We start from the raw sequence: 15,194 nt of genomic DNA on the forward strand, positions 1-15,194 counted from the left end.
ATGATGTTAACCACAGTTTGTGAACGCAAACCACTCATTTGAGGCTCCCACAGAGATCGTGCGTCATGAGCTGCTGCGGCTGTCAACAGGCTTTCACATTTAACACAAAGGCACAAACTTTGTTTAGGCAACAGCTATGAAAAGCATCGGGTTTGATAGCAAACAGCAGACGAGTGTAATGAATGAGAGTGGCAACTGCATTATTTAAACCCAATATTTGTGTTCACTGTGCATTGATATGCTTATTTGATTCTGGTGCCAACTCGCTAAAAACAAACCATTGGCAGTTTGTTGTGAGTCAAGGATTTTATGTAAAGAGAGAATACAAAAATGCATAAACAAAATGCACTAATTATGCATAAAAGATGCATGCATAAAAACACAAATGATGGATAAGAGATGCATGCACAAATTATGCATAAAGATGCACAAATGAAACACACTTTCACATTTAACACAAAGGCACAAGCTTTGTTCAGGCTACAGCTATGAAAAGCATAAACAAGTGTTATAAACGAGAGGTCAGTCAGCGAGTGCCTCATTTACCTCAGCGTTTAAAACTAAACCACACGTGCAAAAGAACATTGCTTTTATATTTTATTCTATTTACAGAACATTAAAAAACTCCAGCGTGTCGAGCCGTGGCAGATATAAAGCGCTCGACACCCGCAGGTCAGTCCAGCGTCACAGCAGACACACAGATATTCAAGCCCACATACAGCTGCACTCATTCAGCATCAGCACACACATGATCACCAACACACTGCTTTTTATGCTTTAATAAAAGAGACGGTGCATAGGAGCGTACAGTTCTCTCCAGATCTCCAGTGGAACATTTCATAAAGGAGGAAAGCAACATAAACCGGGCTAAATGTGAGAATACAGTGTACAGAACTTCCTGAAAGCATCCTTTTATCGAAATCTGCATCATAAAAAACTAAAAATCACTTCAAAAGCAATGGGTTGGTTCCTCCGAGAGTCTGCAAACTCAGGTTAGTGTTCACAGCAGGCCACCAAGGTACGGATAAAGTGCTTCTCTTAACGTGACACATTAAATAATTAAAGCAAAACATCATATAATCAAGAGTGATAAAGAGGATGGAGAGACATACGAGAGATATATATATTACTTGAAGAGGACAGAGAAAGTGAAGCGACGGACAAACTGACATACTGCATGGTGTAAGATCTACATGATGCAAAAAGGAATTTCACATTTTCATAATCTAAAGAAACAGACACAGTAAGACTTGTCGTTTTGTATTATAATACGGATATCTGTCATTCCGTTTGGATCCTAAACGGATGTAAGAGTCATAAGAAACAGCAGCAGTGTGATCTTACAGGAGGCCAGTCACCGGTCGAGTGTTTTTTTATTTTGTGAATAAATACATTCGGATTTAGTGTCGAGCTACTTGTTCTAATATAATGTACGTCCTAAAAAACAAACAAATGAAAGACGGAGAGACAAACAGGGGAAGTGTTCGCTCCGAGGTTCCCACATTCTCTTCGTGGCCCCTTGAACACAGTCCACGCATTGCGTTTTCTTCCAACAGCCGCGTGTGGGGGGAAATAAAGCACCTTCCCTCATGATATCCGTGGCAAATGAAGGCGCTCTCCGTCCGGGGAGATCACCACATCCTGGGAGCACCTGCAAAACCCTGAATAACAGCCATTCCACTGCCGTCCTCATCCTCTGCGGAGAGAAATCAAGCAGATACATGAATACACAGAACAGTATTCTGTATTGATAAAAATGCAGTTAAACTGCATTATTTAAACCCAGTATTTGCATGCACTGTGCACTGATATGCTTATTTGAGACTGACATCAACATGCTAAAAACAAATCATTGGGAGTTTGTTGTGAGTCACAGATTTTATGTAAAGAGAATATAAATGAATATGGCAGCATAATAGATGCATGGATAAAAATGCACAAATGAAGCATCAAAATGCATGCATATAAAATACACAACTGATGGATAAAAGATGCATGTATAAAAATGCACAAATGATGCATAATAGTTCATGCATATAAAAACACACAAATAAAAAATCAAAAATCAAGCATAAAAGATAGATGTAAAAAAAAATTGACAAAGGGAAAATAACAACTGAAGTTTGAATCTGCATACATGTAGTCATGCAAAGCACAGTGGTAGATGTGACTAATTATGGCTGGAGGGAAATTCGGGAGTCCAAACACTGGCAGTGGGAGCAGTTTGTGAGCTTGAGCCAATATTGAACCAAGACTGCATCTGATCCTCAATAAACATGAGGTGACCTAGCAATCTCCAAAGAAACTGAGGCCATGGGAACCAACCGGGAAGTTAAAGACACTTCTATGCAAAACAGAAATGAAGTCTACTGTTTTAAAATAACTTTTAGAGATTATGAAATTGAAAGAAAATGTGCACCACGTTATGTGCCCACATTTATTCCAAATCTGTATGATGATCAAAGCTAGGGCTGTGCAAAAAATCGAATACGATTTTCATGCGCATCTCTTCAGTATAGACGCTCCCGTGATTAGTAGTATATCTCCAGCACGTGCGTTCAGATCAGGGTTGCCAGGTTTTCACAACAAATCCTGCCAAGTTGCTTCTCAAAACTAGCCCAATCGCGTTTCCAGGAGGTTCCCCGATAAAAATTGCATCCCGGGGTTAAAATGTACGTTTTTCGGCATGGTTCCCTTGGTAATATTCACATTTTAGGGGCTAAATATCACATTATTGGTATTGGGGTCACTTCAACCCGCGGACATGAAAAACAACCGCAGACTTGGCAACACTGGTTGGCATTTACTACACAGAGCCGTAATTCACTGACAGTCTACACAAAATTGATTTTAAAATCGCAGGCAATTCTTTGTCGATTTTGAAAGCGATTTTGTGTAGCTTGTCGGTGGACTACAGCTCTGTGTAGTAAATGCCGCTCCACCTGAACCAGTGTTGCCAAGTCTGCGGTTGTTTTTCATGTCCGCGGGTTGAAGCGACCCCAATACCAATAACGTGATATTTAGCCCCTAAAATGTGAATATTACCAAGGGAACCATGCCGAAAAACGTACATTTTAACCCCGGGATGCAATTTTTATCGGGGAACCTCCTGGAAACGCGATTGGGCTAGTTTTGAGAAGCAACTGGGCAGGATTTGTTGTGAAAACCTGGCAACCCTGATCTGAACGCACGTGCTGGAGATATACTACTAATTACAGGAGCGTCTTTACTGAGGAGATGCGCATGAAAATCGTATTCGATTTTTTGCACAGCCCTAATCAAAGCACTTCTAAATCAACCTAAAAGCACTCAATAAGAATCATGCAGTGAAAAGAGCAACATCAACACACTTGCAAAAAAATTTACTTTTATGTTCCACAGAAGAAAAATTTGTTTGGATTTGGTAAGGTATGCAGGTGAATAAATGAAAAATTGGGTTAATTATTCCTTTAAAAGAATGCAAAGAACAGTAAAGCTTGAACTTTCTTTTGTAGCACGTACACAAGGGTATATGTAAGGTGCACCTTATGCAAATTTCAATATTAACATAGTATGTGCATTGCCTGATTTTTTCTAACAGTGAGCACTCTGTACATTTAGAATGCATATGCACCTTGAATATTTTTGGAGACAAATACACAAACAGATATTAGGCCTGCATGATAAATCAAAATAAAACTGAAATCACATTATGGCTCAATGTAATAGCACAAATTCATTAAATAAATATATGTGCTACGTGTTTTAGGGTTTCAGAGTAAGTTTGGTGGTTTAATTTTCATTAATTCATTTTAAAACATTAAACCACTAAACTTTTATTTATTTAAGGTAGATAGAGAGACTGTAAAATAAAAATGACTATAATTATATAATTTTACGTAAATAGTTTATTAGTTTACAATAATAATGTAATAATAATACTAATATTTTACTTAGTAATGACAATAATTATAATTATTAATGAATATTAATAACAACAACAACTATTATATAGTCATATTTACATATAAATCAAAATTGGGGGCCCAAATGTGCAGCCCAACAAATAAAGCAAAACTATTGATTTTTTTTTTTAATCGCAATTGCAATTTTGGGCCACAAGGTGTCGACACTGTCCCAAGGCCATTGTTTTACATCTGAAAAAGAATATGCAGAACAACAACAAAAACAACACACAATTTTAGCGCTTCTAGAGAGAAATAGCGCAGCTGCTGGGCAAAGATTAAACTTTCTAGAGCGCATGGTTCGAGCGCGCTCAATACTTTGAAAGCGATGTGCTGTGCGTCAAAACTAAAGTATGCTTTGCTTGTCATTTCACACAAAGAAAGACCGGAGACTCACCTAAGTTTCGCAGTGAGCCAGTAGAGATGTGATTTCGGCACCCATGTGTCCCACCGCCTTGGCGGCCTCCATGATGGCACGGCGGTACATCCCTTTCTTTTTGCGGTTGAAGCGTGACCTGAAGAATTCGCGGAATGGCGAGAGTTTGGCAACCGAGAGTTGGGAGGTGGTGGGAGAACCGAACCAGGAGACTTTAGCTTCGGGCCAAGGAGCATCAACCTCACCTTCTTCTCTATGAATACCACTAATACTGAGTATCCGTGCAGGCCACCAAGGAAATCCATGGATCTTCCCCCAAACAACATCACCCACTAGCACAGATTTCCCTTCCTCGGTCACACATTTAGTCATGCTGCGAGTGTGCAGTCGTACAGTTAGAGGCGGAACAGTCTTACCTTCCCCTTGAGAGGAAGACGAGACCGAGATATCGTCGCCTGGAGCGAGATCGCAGATTTCCGGCGACGTTCCGTCTGAGCTGAATGACTTGGATTCGTCTAGACTGTCACTACTGCACACGGAGAGGCTCGAGGAGTCCGCTTTCCTCTTCCGGAAGTTGATGAGTAAAGTCAAGTCGCTGTGCCGTTCCACTTCCTCGCCTGACCAAAGCTCCAGCGAATTCTTCTCCGCACCATCTTCAGACTGAGAGTTGGGAACTCTAGGACTTTTCCTCCGAACGCCGTCCACCAGTTCCGCTTCGTACACGGACACCTGCTCCGCTCCGTCGGCCCGGGATCTCAAGCGTATCTTGGGCGAAGGGGCGTCCGGATTACTCAACTTTGGGAGCTTGAGTTTGGGAATGGAAATGGTAAGACCCGTTCGGATGGCGTCTACAGGAGATTGCATGACTTTTTGGGATTCCTTGGAAGCGTTTTGCTCTCTGTGGCCGTTCTGCAGAAGCTGCTTGGGGCAGAAGGGTTTGACAGAACCGTGAACCCTCGAGGGGATCTTCATCACTTCGCCTTTACCTTGTGGAGTGCTATAAGAGATCTTAATCACGGGACTATGGGGAATGACGTCCCCTTTGGGAAACTTCTCATCGTCTTTTTTGTCCTTCCGGAAGCGTTTGCTGTCATAGACCGTCGAGTCCTCTCGTCTCTTTGACTCTTTGTTGTTGTTGTCTCCGTCATCCTTCCTCTTGGCTGGGGTTGATTTAGTGTCCTCCTCGGTTTGAGGAGCATTCTCCTTCCTGGACGTCTTGGGCACCGTTGGTCCATCTTTGCTCTCCTCGTCACTGTTTAGTGTGTTTTTGCACTTCTCGCACAGCACCTGCCGAGGTCTCAGTCGGATTGTGCTCATGGTCATCCTTCCAGGTTCTCGACTTCGTCTCTTCTTCCTCTTGACTGGACGAGGTGGTGGTTGCGGTACCCATTGGTTGTATGTGTGCCGGACCCACATGGGCTGCGGAAACGGGGCACCTTCGAAGTACGGCGGGTACGTCGGCAGGCCCGGTTGCACTGGGATAGGAACGGGAGCGGGTGGAGGTGCCACCTCAGGCTCCGTGTTCTCATCTTTTGGTCGCTGCGTCGGCTGACTAACGGGTTCAGAGGAAACCTCTTCACTCGAGACTTCACAGTCCGGTTTCAATATGAGGCTCTCTTCGGATTTTCCAACAATGTCTGGAAGGCAAAACAGCCCAGTCCTACGGAAAAGAGTCAAGAGGGAACATAAGAGCCAATACTTTCACTCAACTCATTTGCTGAGTGATGTGATGCTAATTTCTTAAATTTACATTACATTTAGTCATTCAGCAGACGCTTTTATCCAAAGTGACTTACAAATGAGCACAATGGAAGCAATCAAAACCAACAAGAGAGCAATGATATGCAAGTACTATGACGAGTCTCAGTTAGCTTAAACGCAGTACGCATAGCAAGTTTTTTTAAATTATATAATAACAAGAAAACAGACAGAGCAAGCAAGTGTTAAGAGACCTTTTTTGCTTTTTGTCAATTGTATAATTTTTTTTAAAGAATAGAATTAGAATAGAGTGCTAGAGTTAGAGGGTCAGATAAAGATGGAAGAGATGGTTTGTCCACCTGGTATGATAATCTTTCTGTAAAATCAAAAACAAAGATATTGTATATTGTTCGAATTGCCATGAAAATGCTAGGATTGAAAGACTACCCCAGTATTCAGACTCTATACGAGCAATGTACACTGAATGAGGCAAAAAGGATCAGAAGCGACCCCCATCTCATGTACACTATCCTTTTTATGAACTCTTACCCGCTGGAGGAAGCTATAGAATCGACCTGTTGTAAGCAGAACAGTATCAATTAGACTGTTGAAGACTGATCAGTGATGCTTATGCCTTTTTGTACCTGTTTGAGTGGTTGATGTGTATAGTGTGTATGAATAGTGGTTTTAATGTATCAGGTTTTGTCGAAATGCTTGGCTGAGTCTATTACAAATTCCCCCTTTAAAGACAATAAAGTATATTTCATATCATGATTGACAGATTAATAGAGGTTAATTACCCATAATACACTGCGCTTCTGTACATCGACACAAAAGCTTCCTGATGTTCCGTTATTCTGAGTCAAGACTTTTCTGTTTAAAAGCCACTAGTGGCACCAATTAGACTCAAAAAATGAAGGACAATACTGATTTTCTGAAACCCTGCCCTGTCCACCTTTGTTTGGACAAACAGATAGTCAAGATAGTGTCAGGATGCTAAGCCACAGTCTTTACAAAGTTTTAGTCAGTTTGTTTTGTTTTTTGTCATTATGTAAAAGATAGTTTTAGTTATTTTAGTACTTCAACTTAAACTAAACGAAAATGAGAAACTAATTGAAATAAAATATTTGCAGTTTTTATAATTTTATTTCAGTTAAATGTTTATGTCAAATAATGCAATTTTTATGGCTTTGGATATAGTTTACAATGATATAAGATGGCGCAGAAAAACAAAACAAAACAAAACACCTTACATTACCTTTAAATGTCATTATTTTAAACACTATCACAGTGTTACAAAACCTCTGAAAGCTCAAGAACAGAAAAACACATTTAAACATTTCTAATGGCAAGCTGACTCTTGACCAGAAAAACAGGTTAATAAACCAGTTATATCATGCAACACATAACCACACCTATTTGTTCTTATAGCCTTTAAAAAACACCACAGACACCGCTTCATCTCTCAAAACTCTTATTCTTAGAAACTCTAAGAACTTAAACGTATTTGGATGAATCGCACAAAAACAAGTCAAGGTCACGTTTGAAAAATACATCTTAAAGCAAATGAAGACTATTTTAGGATAACCATTATTATTATGTGCATCGTGATTATGTTTTCATAACAATTAGGCACATTATCTCCCCAACACCTCTCTACTGTAATTACTGGACAACGAGTTATTATAAATGCAAGTTAAGTGTCTACGTTAATGTTTCTGATAACTTCTGTGAAAATAAAATGTCAACACATGGTTTAAATAATGTTCTATTGTCATTCGGTGTAACAGATTTAATAATGTAACAATTTAAATAGCATACATGATAGTATTCCGATATGTACTTATTAAAACAAAATAATAAGTGATCATACTAAATTTTATTAATAACTACTATATAAATGAGTAAAACCTAATGGTTTGAAGAGTAGTGATGAAGATTGGTAAACTGAACAATTAATTAGTATTTTAGGGCTGAACTGTTATCCTTAAATAGAGTCTTTTAATGTCATCTAATGATCTTGATTAAATACGCCTGACGAGATTTTTTAGTATATGAACTATTGTTATGCTGAATGACGTTTTAGTGGGTGTTTTCTGTTAATCATAGTAAACATGTATGACAGTCATTAGTTGTAAAAAAAACAAAACAACAACAACAAAACAAAAAACAGGACACATTCTAATGTACAGAGAAGAGAGAGAGAAACAATTTAAAGCTGTATTAAACTTTTATTGTTTTGATGCTTGAACACTCATTTCTGTCTTTAACCCAAACTCAGAATTAAGAGACATAAACTAGCAACTAGTTTCAACCACAGAACAGAAAATAAAAAAGTTAATTGCGACTGTTTTAATTCTGACTTTGCTTCTACGAGTTTATGTCCCACACTTCTGAGTTTATATTTTGCATGCAATTCTGACTTTTTTTTTTTCCCTGCCTGGCGCCTCGAGGTGAGCAGGAGTCTGTGAAAGAGGCAACCTGAGCCAAAGCAATGAGCTTCACGGGTGTGCGCGGTTAGAAACGACAGACAAAGAGACCACCGGGACGTGATCCGGATCCCCCTCCACCTCACTGAACAAAAACAATCCCATAAACCAGCGGGGACACAGGAGAGGCCCGAGAGACTTGCTTGTTTTCACATCCAGCCCTGAAATCTGATTGTGCTGGGATTATCAATTAAACCTTAGAAGGAAGTCCTGCGGGGAAGAGAGGCAGAAGCCCTCAGGCAATAAACACCAATCATCTGAGATGTCTGATGAAAAATAAAACACCCCCTCCCTCCCCGAAGCGCCTGTCCTCGAGGCCTACAGCAGCGGAATCCAAAAACAACCGGCGTGTAGGTGTAAGAAAACATTTCATTGCATAATCAGAATATTTATAACCGCTCCAGTGTTCATGACAGACGATGATGCTATTTAAACACTCGCAGGCCGAACACTAACTGACTACTCGGAGTGAATTCTGATTACTATTTTTAAGAACGTAAGAATTATTCTATGATAAATGTTTAATATACTTATTTCAGTGCACTGAAAAACAGTCGGTGCAGGAGAAGTGTCAAGGAACACACTGAATTAAATCTGAAATTCTGAAGTAGAAAAACAAATAGTATTTTCTAGTAAAACTCTCCAAAAATCTTTATTTACTACAACATTGAAAAATCATTTTTACAGTGAATGCAGCTTATTTTCCATTTGTAAATTAATTCTGAAAAACAAAATTAGCACATTTCTGACTTTTTTACTTGCAACTGCAAGTTTATATTTCACAATCCAGATTTTTCTTCTCAGAACTGCAAGGGAAAGAGTCAGAATTGAATTAAACATGACATTTCTTGAAGTCAAAAGACTGAAATAGTATTTTATAGCAAACATACTTTAATAATCTTTATTTACAACGTACAGTGCATGCAGCTTATTTTACATTTTTAAATTCTTTTTTGAAAAAGTAAAATTCAAAGTATTGCAATACTGCGGCTATATTTCACAATTTAGATTTTTCTTAGAACTGCAAGGGAAAGAGTCAGAATTGTGAGGAAAAAGTCACAATTACCTTTTTGATTTTTTATAACAATAAAAATATGATAAATCTTATTTTCAGCTTATTTTGGAAAAAACTTTTCAGTTGTAGAAAATGACATTTTGAAGTAAAAAACAATAGAATTTAATAATAATCTTTGCTCACAACTTCATAAAAGCATTTTTTTACAGTGCATGCAGCTTATTTTCCTTTGAAGTTATGTTTGGTGCAAAAACGTGTACATTTTGTTAGTTTAATTAAATACTATGTAAAAAAAATAAAAAATAAAAAAGGGATGATACTTCTGGTACATTCGTCACACTGGAAATGAAAGGTTGAGCGCACTGCATTGTGGGACACTGTATTCTATGCCGTGTAATCACTAGGTCATCTATTGAGACAGAAAATGTGCAGTTAGTGATATTCAGTATGTCCAGCGGCCGGCGATGACTCAGGACTCCTGAACACGAGCAGGACGTGACACATGATGACAAACAGGACGATCGCAGCGTCTGACCACAGTTCAGAGCAGAGACTTAACAAACACTGCACAATAACGGGGAGGAAAGTGACACATTTATGCTCATTCTTTACCAAAAAGGTATTAATACTTCAGGTTTTCACTAAATTCACCAGCAACTGACAACAGCTGAAAATAAAACCCAGCATATGTAGACCGTTTATATCATAAGCTGCCAAAATATTTAACATTTAAACCAAATATATGGAATACTGCGTAAACTTACTAATATAAACACTGAACGATAAACGTAGCTCTAGAATGCAAGCGATATGTCATTGTTTCTCAGCTGTCTCTATAATATTCTGATGCAGCATCTATAAAAACGCTAATATCCATGTTCATATGCTGTTTATAATAGAAAATTGATTGACATTTCACATTATTTGACATTAAACCATAAAACCTGGAAATAACATTCATTTTTATGAAAAGGGAATTAGGTGAACTAGGGCTGCACAATTAATCGTGTTTCTAATCACCATTAAAATTACAGATGCCACGATTACATAATGATTCAAAGTCCGCTTCTGTTATCCTGCACGCTTAAGATGTGTTTCCCATCGTTTTAATTTGAGTTTTAGCAGAACATTATAATACCATTGATATTTTTTACTTTTTATTTTAAGAAGAAACCAATCCTATATATTTGACATTTGAGGCTTAATACTATAGAAAAGCAATAAACCTTGTGTAATAAAGTGCTGCTTTGAAAGCAATAAAGTGCTTTCAGCTGGTTTATATTCATGTAAAAATATGGCATGCAGCTGCTTCAAACATAATTCAATGTAAATTGTGATGATCGTAATTACAGTTTCAAGGAAATAACCGACAGTTATGATTTTTGTCATAATTGTGCAGCACTAAGGTGAACTAATGTAGACAATGGCAGGTCATTATAATATGAGAAAACAGGTTAACAATCAAAGGCCTCGTGTGAGATTTTATAAGAAAACATTTCATTTAAATTCCCAGAATGAATTTAGACGGATGAAATGAATAAAGGGGTTTAATTAAGCAATATTTGACCTTTAAACTGAATGCATGTCCAGGACAGGTAGGCTTCTATAACAATGGCATCTGCCCCTTCATGAAGATTAATGCTGATTTAACTCGATTAAACAGACTGCGTGACCTAATTCATGAATCCTCGATGATAACTGTGCGTGAAAACATCAATCAATGTTTCAGCTGGACTGATGATACAATGATACAATGTAAGATCAAAGAGCTCCGGGTGCTACTCGGCTAAAGCAGAAAGATCAAGAGATCTACACTCGAGAAAAAGCACTCAATCCGACACAAAAGAGCCGATTTATCCGCGTTTATGTTGTGATGTTCGACGGCTGCTGTTCTTCTCATTGTCTCTGATTAAGGCCTGCTCGTGTTGTTCTGGCCTAGCGCTGGGCCTGCCCTGACCAAAGTGTGTTTTTGCACAAAAAGCACAAAGAACGGCGACTCACTTTCTGCTGCAGTCCAGCAGGACGCCGGTGTAGCTCCTCTCCCGGTATGTGAGCGTCACCACCAGCGTGTCGTTGACGATCTGCTCGACGGTCACCGGGATCCGGGAGCCGGCCCGCAGCTCCTCCGCTACAGCCTCCATCGTCTCCTCGCTCGGTGTCCGGCTGGGCGTCGCTCGATCCCGGCCGCCGGAGCCACGGTCGCGTCGCTCTTCGCTACTGCTGCTGCGATCCGCCAGCGCGCTCGGGACGCGCAGTGACGCCATCAGCTCCGCGGACGCGCTGACGACGGATGACATCATCACCGGAGAAAGACGAGAGGCGTGAGGATGCACAGAAGGAATCCAGCGGATACAATGTGTTCAGATTAGTTTTTCACTGTCCAAAAATCACAAATCTATTCGTTCTCTGTTTCTAAAGGAAGTTGATCCGTTGCTTATCGGGCCACATTTGTTGATAATCTTTAGTGAGAAGTTTTTTTTTTTTTTTTTTTTTTTTAGTTACAAATAAAGAAATCTCTTTCAAAATAATTCATAAATGTGACCCTGGAGCACAAAAGCAGTCATAAGGGTATTTTTTTTTAAATTGAGATGTATACATCGTCTGAAAGCTGAATAAATAATCTTTCCATTGATGTATGGTTTGTTAGGAGGACAATATTTGTCTGAGATACAACTATTTGAAAATCAGGAATCTGAGAGTGCAAAAAAATCTAAATATTGAGAAAATCATCTTTAAAGTTGTTCAAATGAAGTTCTTAGCAATGCCTATTACTAATCAAAAATTAAGTTTTGATATATTTACGGTAGGAGATTTACTAAATATCTTCATGGAACATGATCTTTACTTAATATCCTAATGATTTTTGGCATAAAAGAGAAATGTATAATTGTGATCCATACAATGTATTGTTGTCTATTGCTACAAATATACCTGTGCTACTTATGACTGCTTCTGTGCTGCAGGGACACATATTTTATTCTATTAAACATTTTCTGAGTAAGTTTAAGAAGGATATGGATGTTAGTTGCTGATACATTTTCACTGTGTTTTTTGGACGTTTCTACACTGAGCTCCAGAACTGAGGGAATATTTGGTGATTTTCCCATCATATCCCTGATCCATCAGGCACTGAAAATGGCTGGCAGACACGAACTGATTCATGTGGAAGCACACACTGAGGATGATGAAGAGGATGATGGTCACAGCGCCGCCTGCTGCTCGATCTGAGAACAGAGAGCACCTCAGTCTGTGCTGTTCTTCATCAAAGCGTCTCTGAGTCTTTCTTCTTCTGAAAGATCCAAACTAAGCTTCCTCTCCTAAAGGAAGAAACAGACTAAGTTTGTCATTTTTACAGCATTTTAAGCGTAATTGCTGGTTTATTTCAGTGAAGATGTTATTGATTTTAGTAGGGAAATTCAAAACTAAAACGAAAAAATAAATAAATAAAAGCATGTTTGTTGCATGAAATAAAATAAACACTGAAATAAAGTACAATTAAAAAAAAAAAAAAAAACTTTGCCAAGGCAACATTTCTCATTTTTATTCAGCTTAACATAATGCATATATAAAATAACTAAAATAAAAGTAAAACTGAAAAAAGTGAATAAAATATAAAAAATTAAAATAAAATTTAATAACATTATAAATATTGACAAAACATATCAATAATCAAAAATGAAAACAAAAGATATATAAATAAAAAAAAAAAATATTTCAGTGATACTAAAGCAACACTGGTGAAGAAGTGATTTTCACTCTGAAATTGTATGTAATTTTGCTTCTCTAGTAAATGCATCTTGATTTAAGGATGTTTAGACATTTGTACTGGAAAACAAGACAGAAATACAGAGGAAGAATGTCTGTCTAAACTCCTCATCTGTCATCATTATTCACCCTAACATCGCTCCAAACCTGCGTCAGACACAGAGTCACAGCTCAAAAATACAGAAAGAAAAGTCAGACTGAGAAGAACCCTTACTAGTGTTCAGAAGTACTAGAGAGCGGTCAGATAATACTGAGTGAACCTCATCCAGAACATGCACTGCTAGTTATTACATTACATTACATTCAGAATTTAAAAGAGAAAAAGAAGAAATTATATTTGCTTAAGGACAAAAACAAGGCTATTTTAAAGACCATTAAGATTTGTTTTTCCTTGTTTTATTATTATTTATTTTTTTTTTGATGACAATTAAACACATTTACTCCCAAACTCTTATTACTGTAATGTGAACAACAGCAACAATTATGTGTACTTTATACTGTAAGGTACTTCATTTATTGTGCTGCATTTACAATGCTGACTTAAATATCAATTTAACATGTTTCTGTAATTGTAATGCAGTTATGAGAATAACAATTGACAATAAACGGAAGGGCAAAAAAACTCTCAAAAGATTAGTATTCTGAGATTAGTATTGCATTAAGTTTTTTTAATTAAGCACATTTCTATGGAAGTCCATTTTCTTCCCACCTTGTAACAACAACAACAAAAGGAAATTGTAAAAAAATTTTGTCTCACAATTCAGACTTTTTTTCTCTGAATTCTGAGTTTATATCTCACAATTTTGAGAAAAAAAAAAGTCAGAACTGCAAGATTTAAAAGTCACAATCACCTTTTTTATTTTTTATTCTGTGGCAGAAAAAACAAGAAAAAAAAGCTTTTTTTCCTTGTTCGGAATGTGATCTGGACATGATTTTGTGTGATTGATCCTACATGTGTATTCTTTAGGATAAACCCCTTGAGATGCTAATTTTTTCTAGTACACAATATATGAAAACACACACACACACACACAAACATTAGCTATAGGGCTCATACTGCATCTGGCAGGACTGAGAACATGGAGTCAGTCAACACTGCTTGTAATTGACTCCACTATCCACGTGATGTCAGTATAAAGACATTAGATGATGTCCTCTCTCTCTCTCTCTCTCTCTCTCTCTGGAGTCCATGATTAATGTCTCTGTCTGATCGTGTGTTGAGGATGTGGAAGTCTTGTGATCCTGAAAATAGACCATACATAACCTCTCAGTTTACAGATCAGAAACTTCTGGAAATAAACGCTGGAATCAATAGCGTGTCATGTGCTCTCATGAAGGAGAAACGCCGTAAAAGTGCAGCATTTTGGGTTGCAGTAGTCAATGTAATGTTGTGATATTAAACTATATGTAACTTTAACATTCAGAGCAGCACTGATAGTTTGACTTTCTGAAGAGAGAAACACGCTTTCAGAACGTTGATCTGTTTGAGTGACAGGACAGTGACCAATCACATGAGTTTGGGGCGGGACTAACGGTTGACTGACCAATGACTGAGCAGTAGGAGTTTAGAAATTATTTTTGTTAGTTATTATTTTCGTTTGACTGGTTTGATGACAGTCTCCATGTAGCTCAATATCAATTTACATAATCTATATGTATTATTATGTTTATATGGTCATTAAAGGGTTAATTTCATACAGTGTTATATCAGTGTCATACTATTATCGTTTTTGTTAAAATTAAAAATTTAGATTTTATTTTTATATTTTTTTGCTTTCCTGTTAATTTAAGGTTATGTTTACGTAAATTGTTGTGTGTGTTTTTTTATTAGTTTTTGTTGTTTTTGAAATATGTCCATATTTTTTGTAATCTTTTTTTATTATTATTAATTTATTTCAGTTTTAATT

General features: G+C 37.6%; 1 protein-coding gene across 1 annotated transcript; it reads right to left on the bottom strand.

Annotated features, from left to right (window-relative positions):
• Positions 1–584: 584 nt before the first annotated feature.
• On the bottom strand, positions 585–11,880 carry LOC109107181 (PWWP domain-containing protein 2B-like). The gene is made up of 3 exons (XM_042737623.1): positions 11,524–11,880; positions 4,342–5,980; positions 585–1,696 (listed from the first exon to the last, which is right to left on the bottom strand). Exons 1-2 carry the CDS (start codon positions 11,820–11,822, stop codon positions 4,342–4,344), a joined length of 1,938 nt encoding a protein of 645 aa, XP_042593557.1. The 5' UTR covers positions 11,823–11,880; the 3' UTR covers positions 585–1,696.
• Between the last annotated feature and the right edge of the window lie 3,314 nt (positions 11,881–15,194).

This window comes from Cyprinus carpio, chromosome B13 (assembly GCF_018340385.1).
Source record: "Cyprinus carpio isolate SPL01 chromosome B13, ASM1834038v1, whole genome shotgun sequence".
Taxonomy (NCBI): domain Eukaryota; kingdom Metazoa; phylum Chordata; class Actinopteri; order Cypriniformes; family Cyprinidae; genus Cyprinus; species Cyprinus carpio.

Bases quoted from the DNA above. Each gene is read 5' to 3' on its own strand.
- LOC109107181 (XM_042737623.1), bottom strand. From the start codon at position 11,822: ATGATGTCATCCGTCGTCAGCGCGTCCGCGGAGCTGATGGCGTCACTG. The intron at 5,981-11,523 runs GTGAGTCGCCGT...TCTTTTCCGTAG, and splicing joins CTGCTGGACTGCAGCAGAAA to GACTGGGCTGTTTTGCCTTC.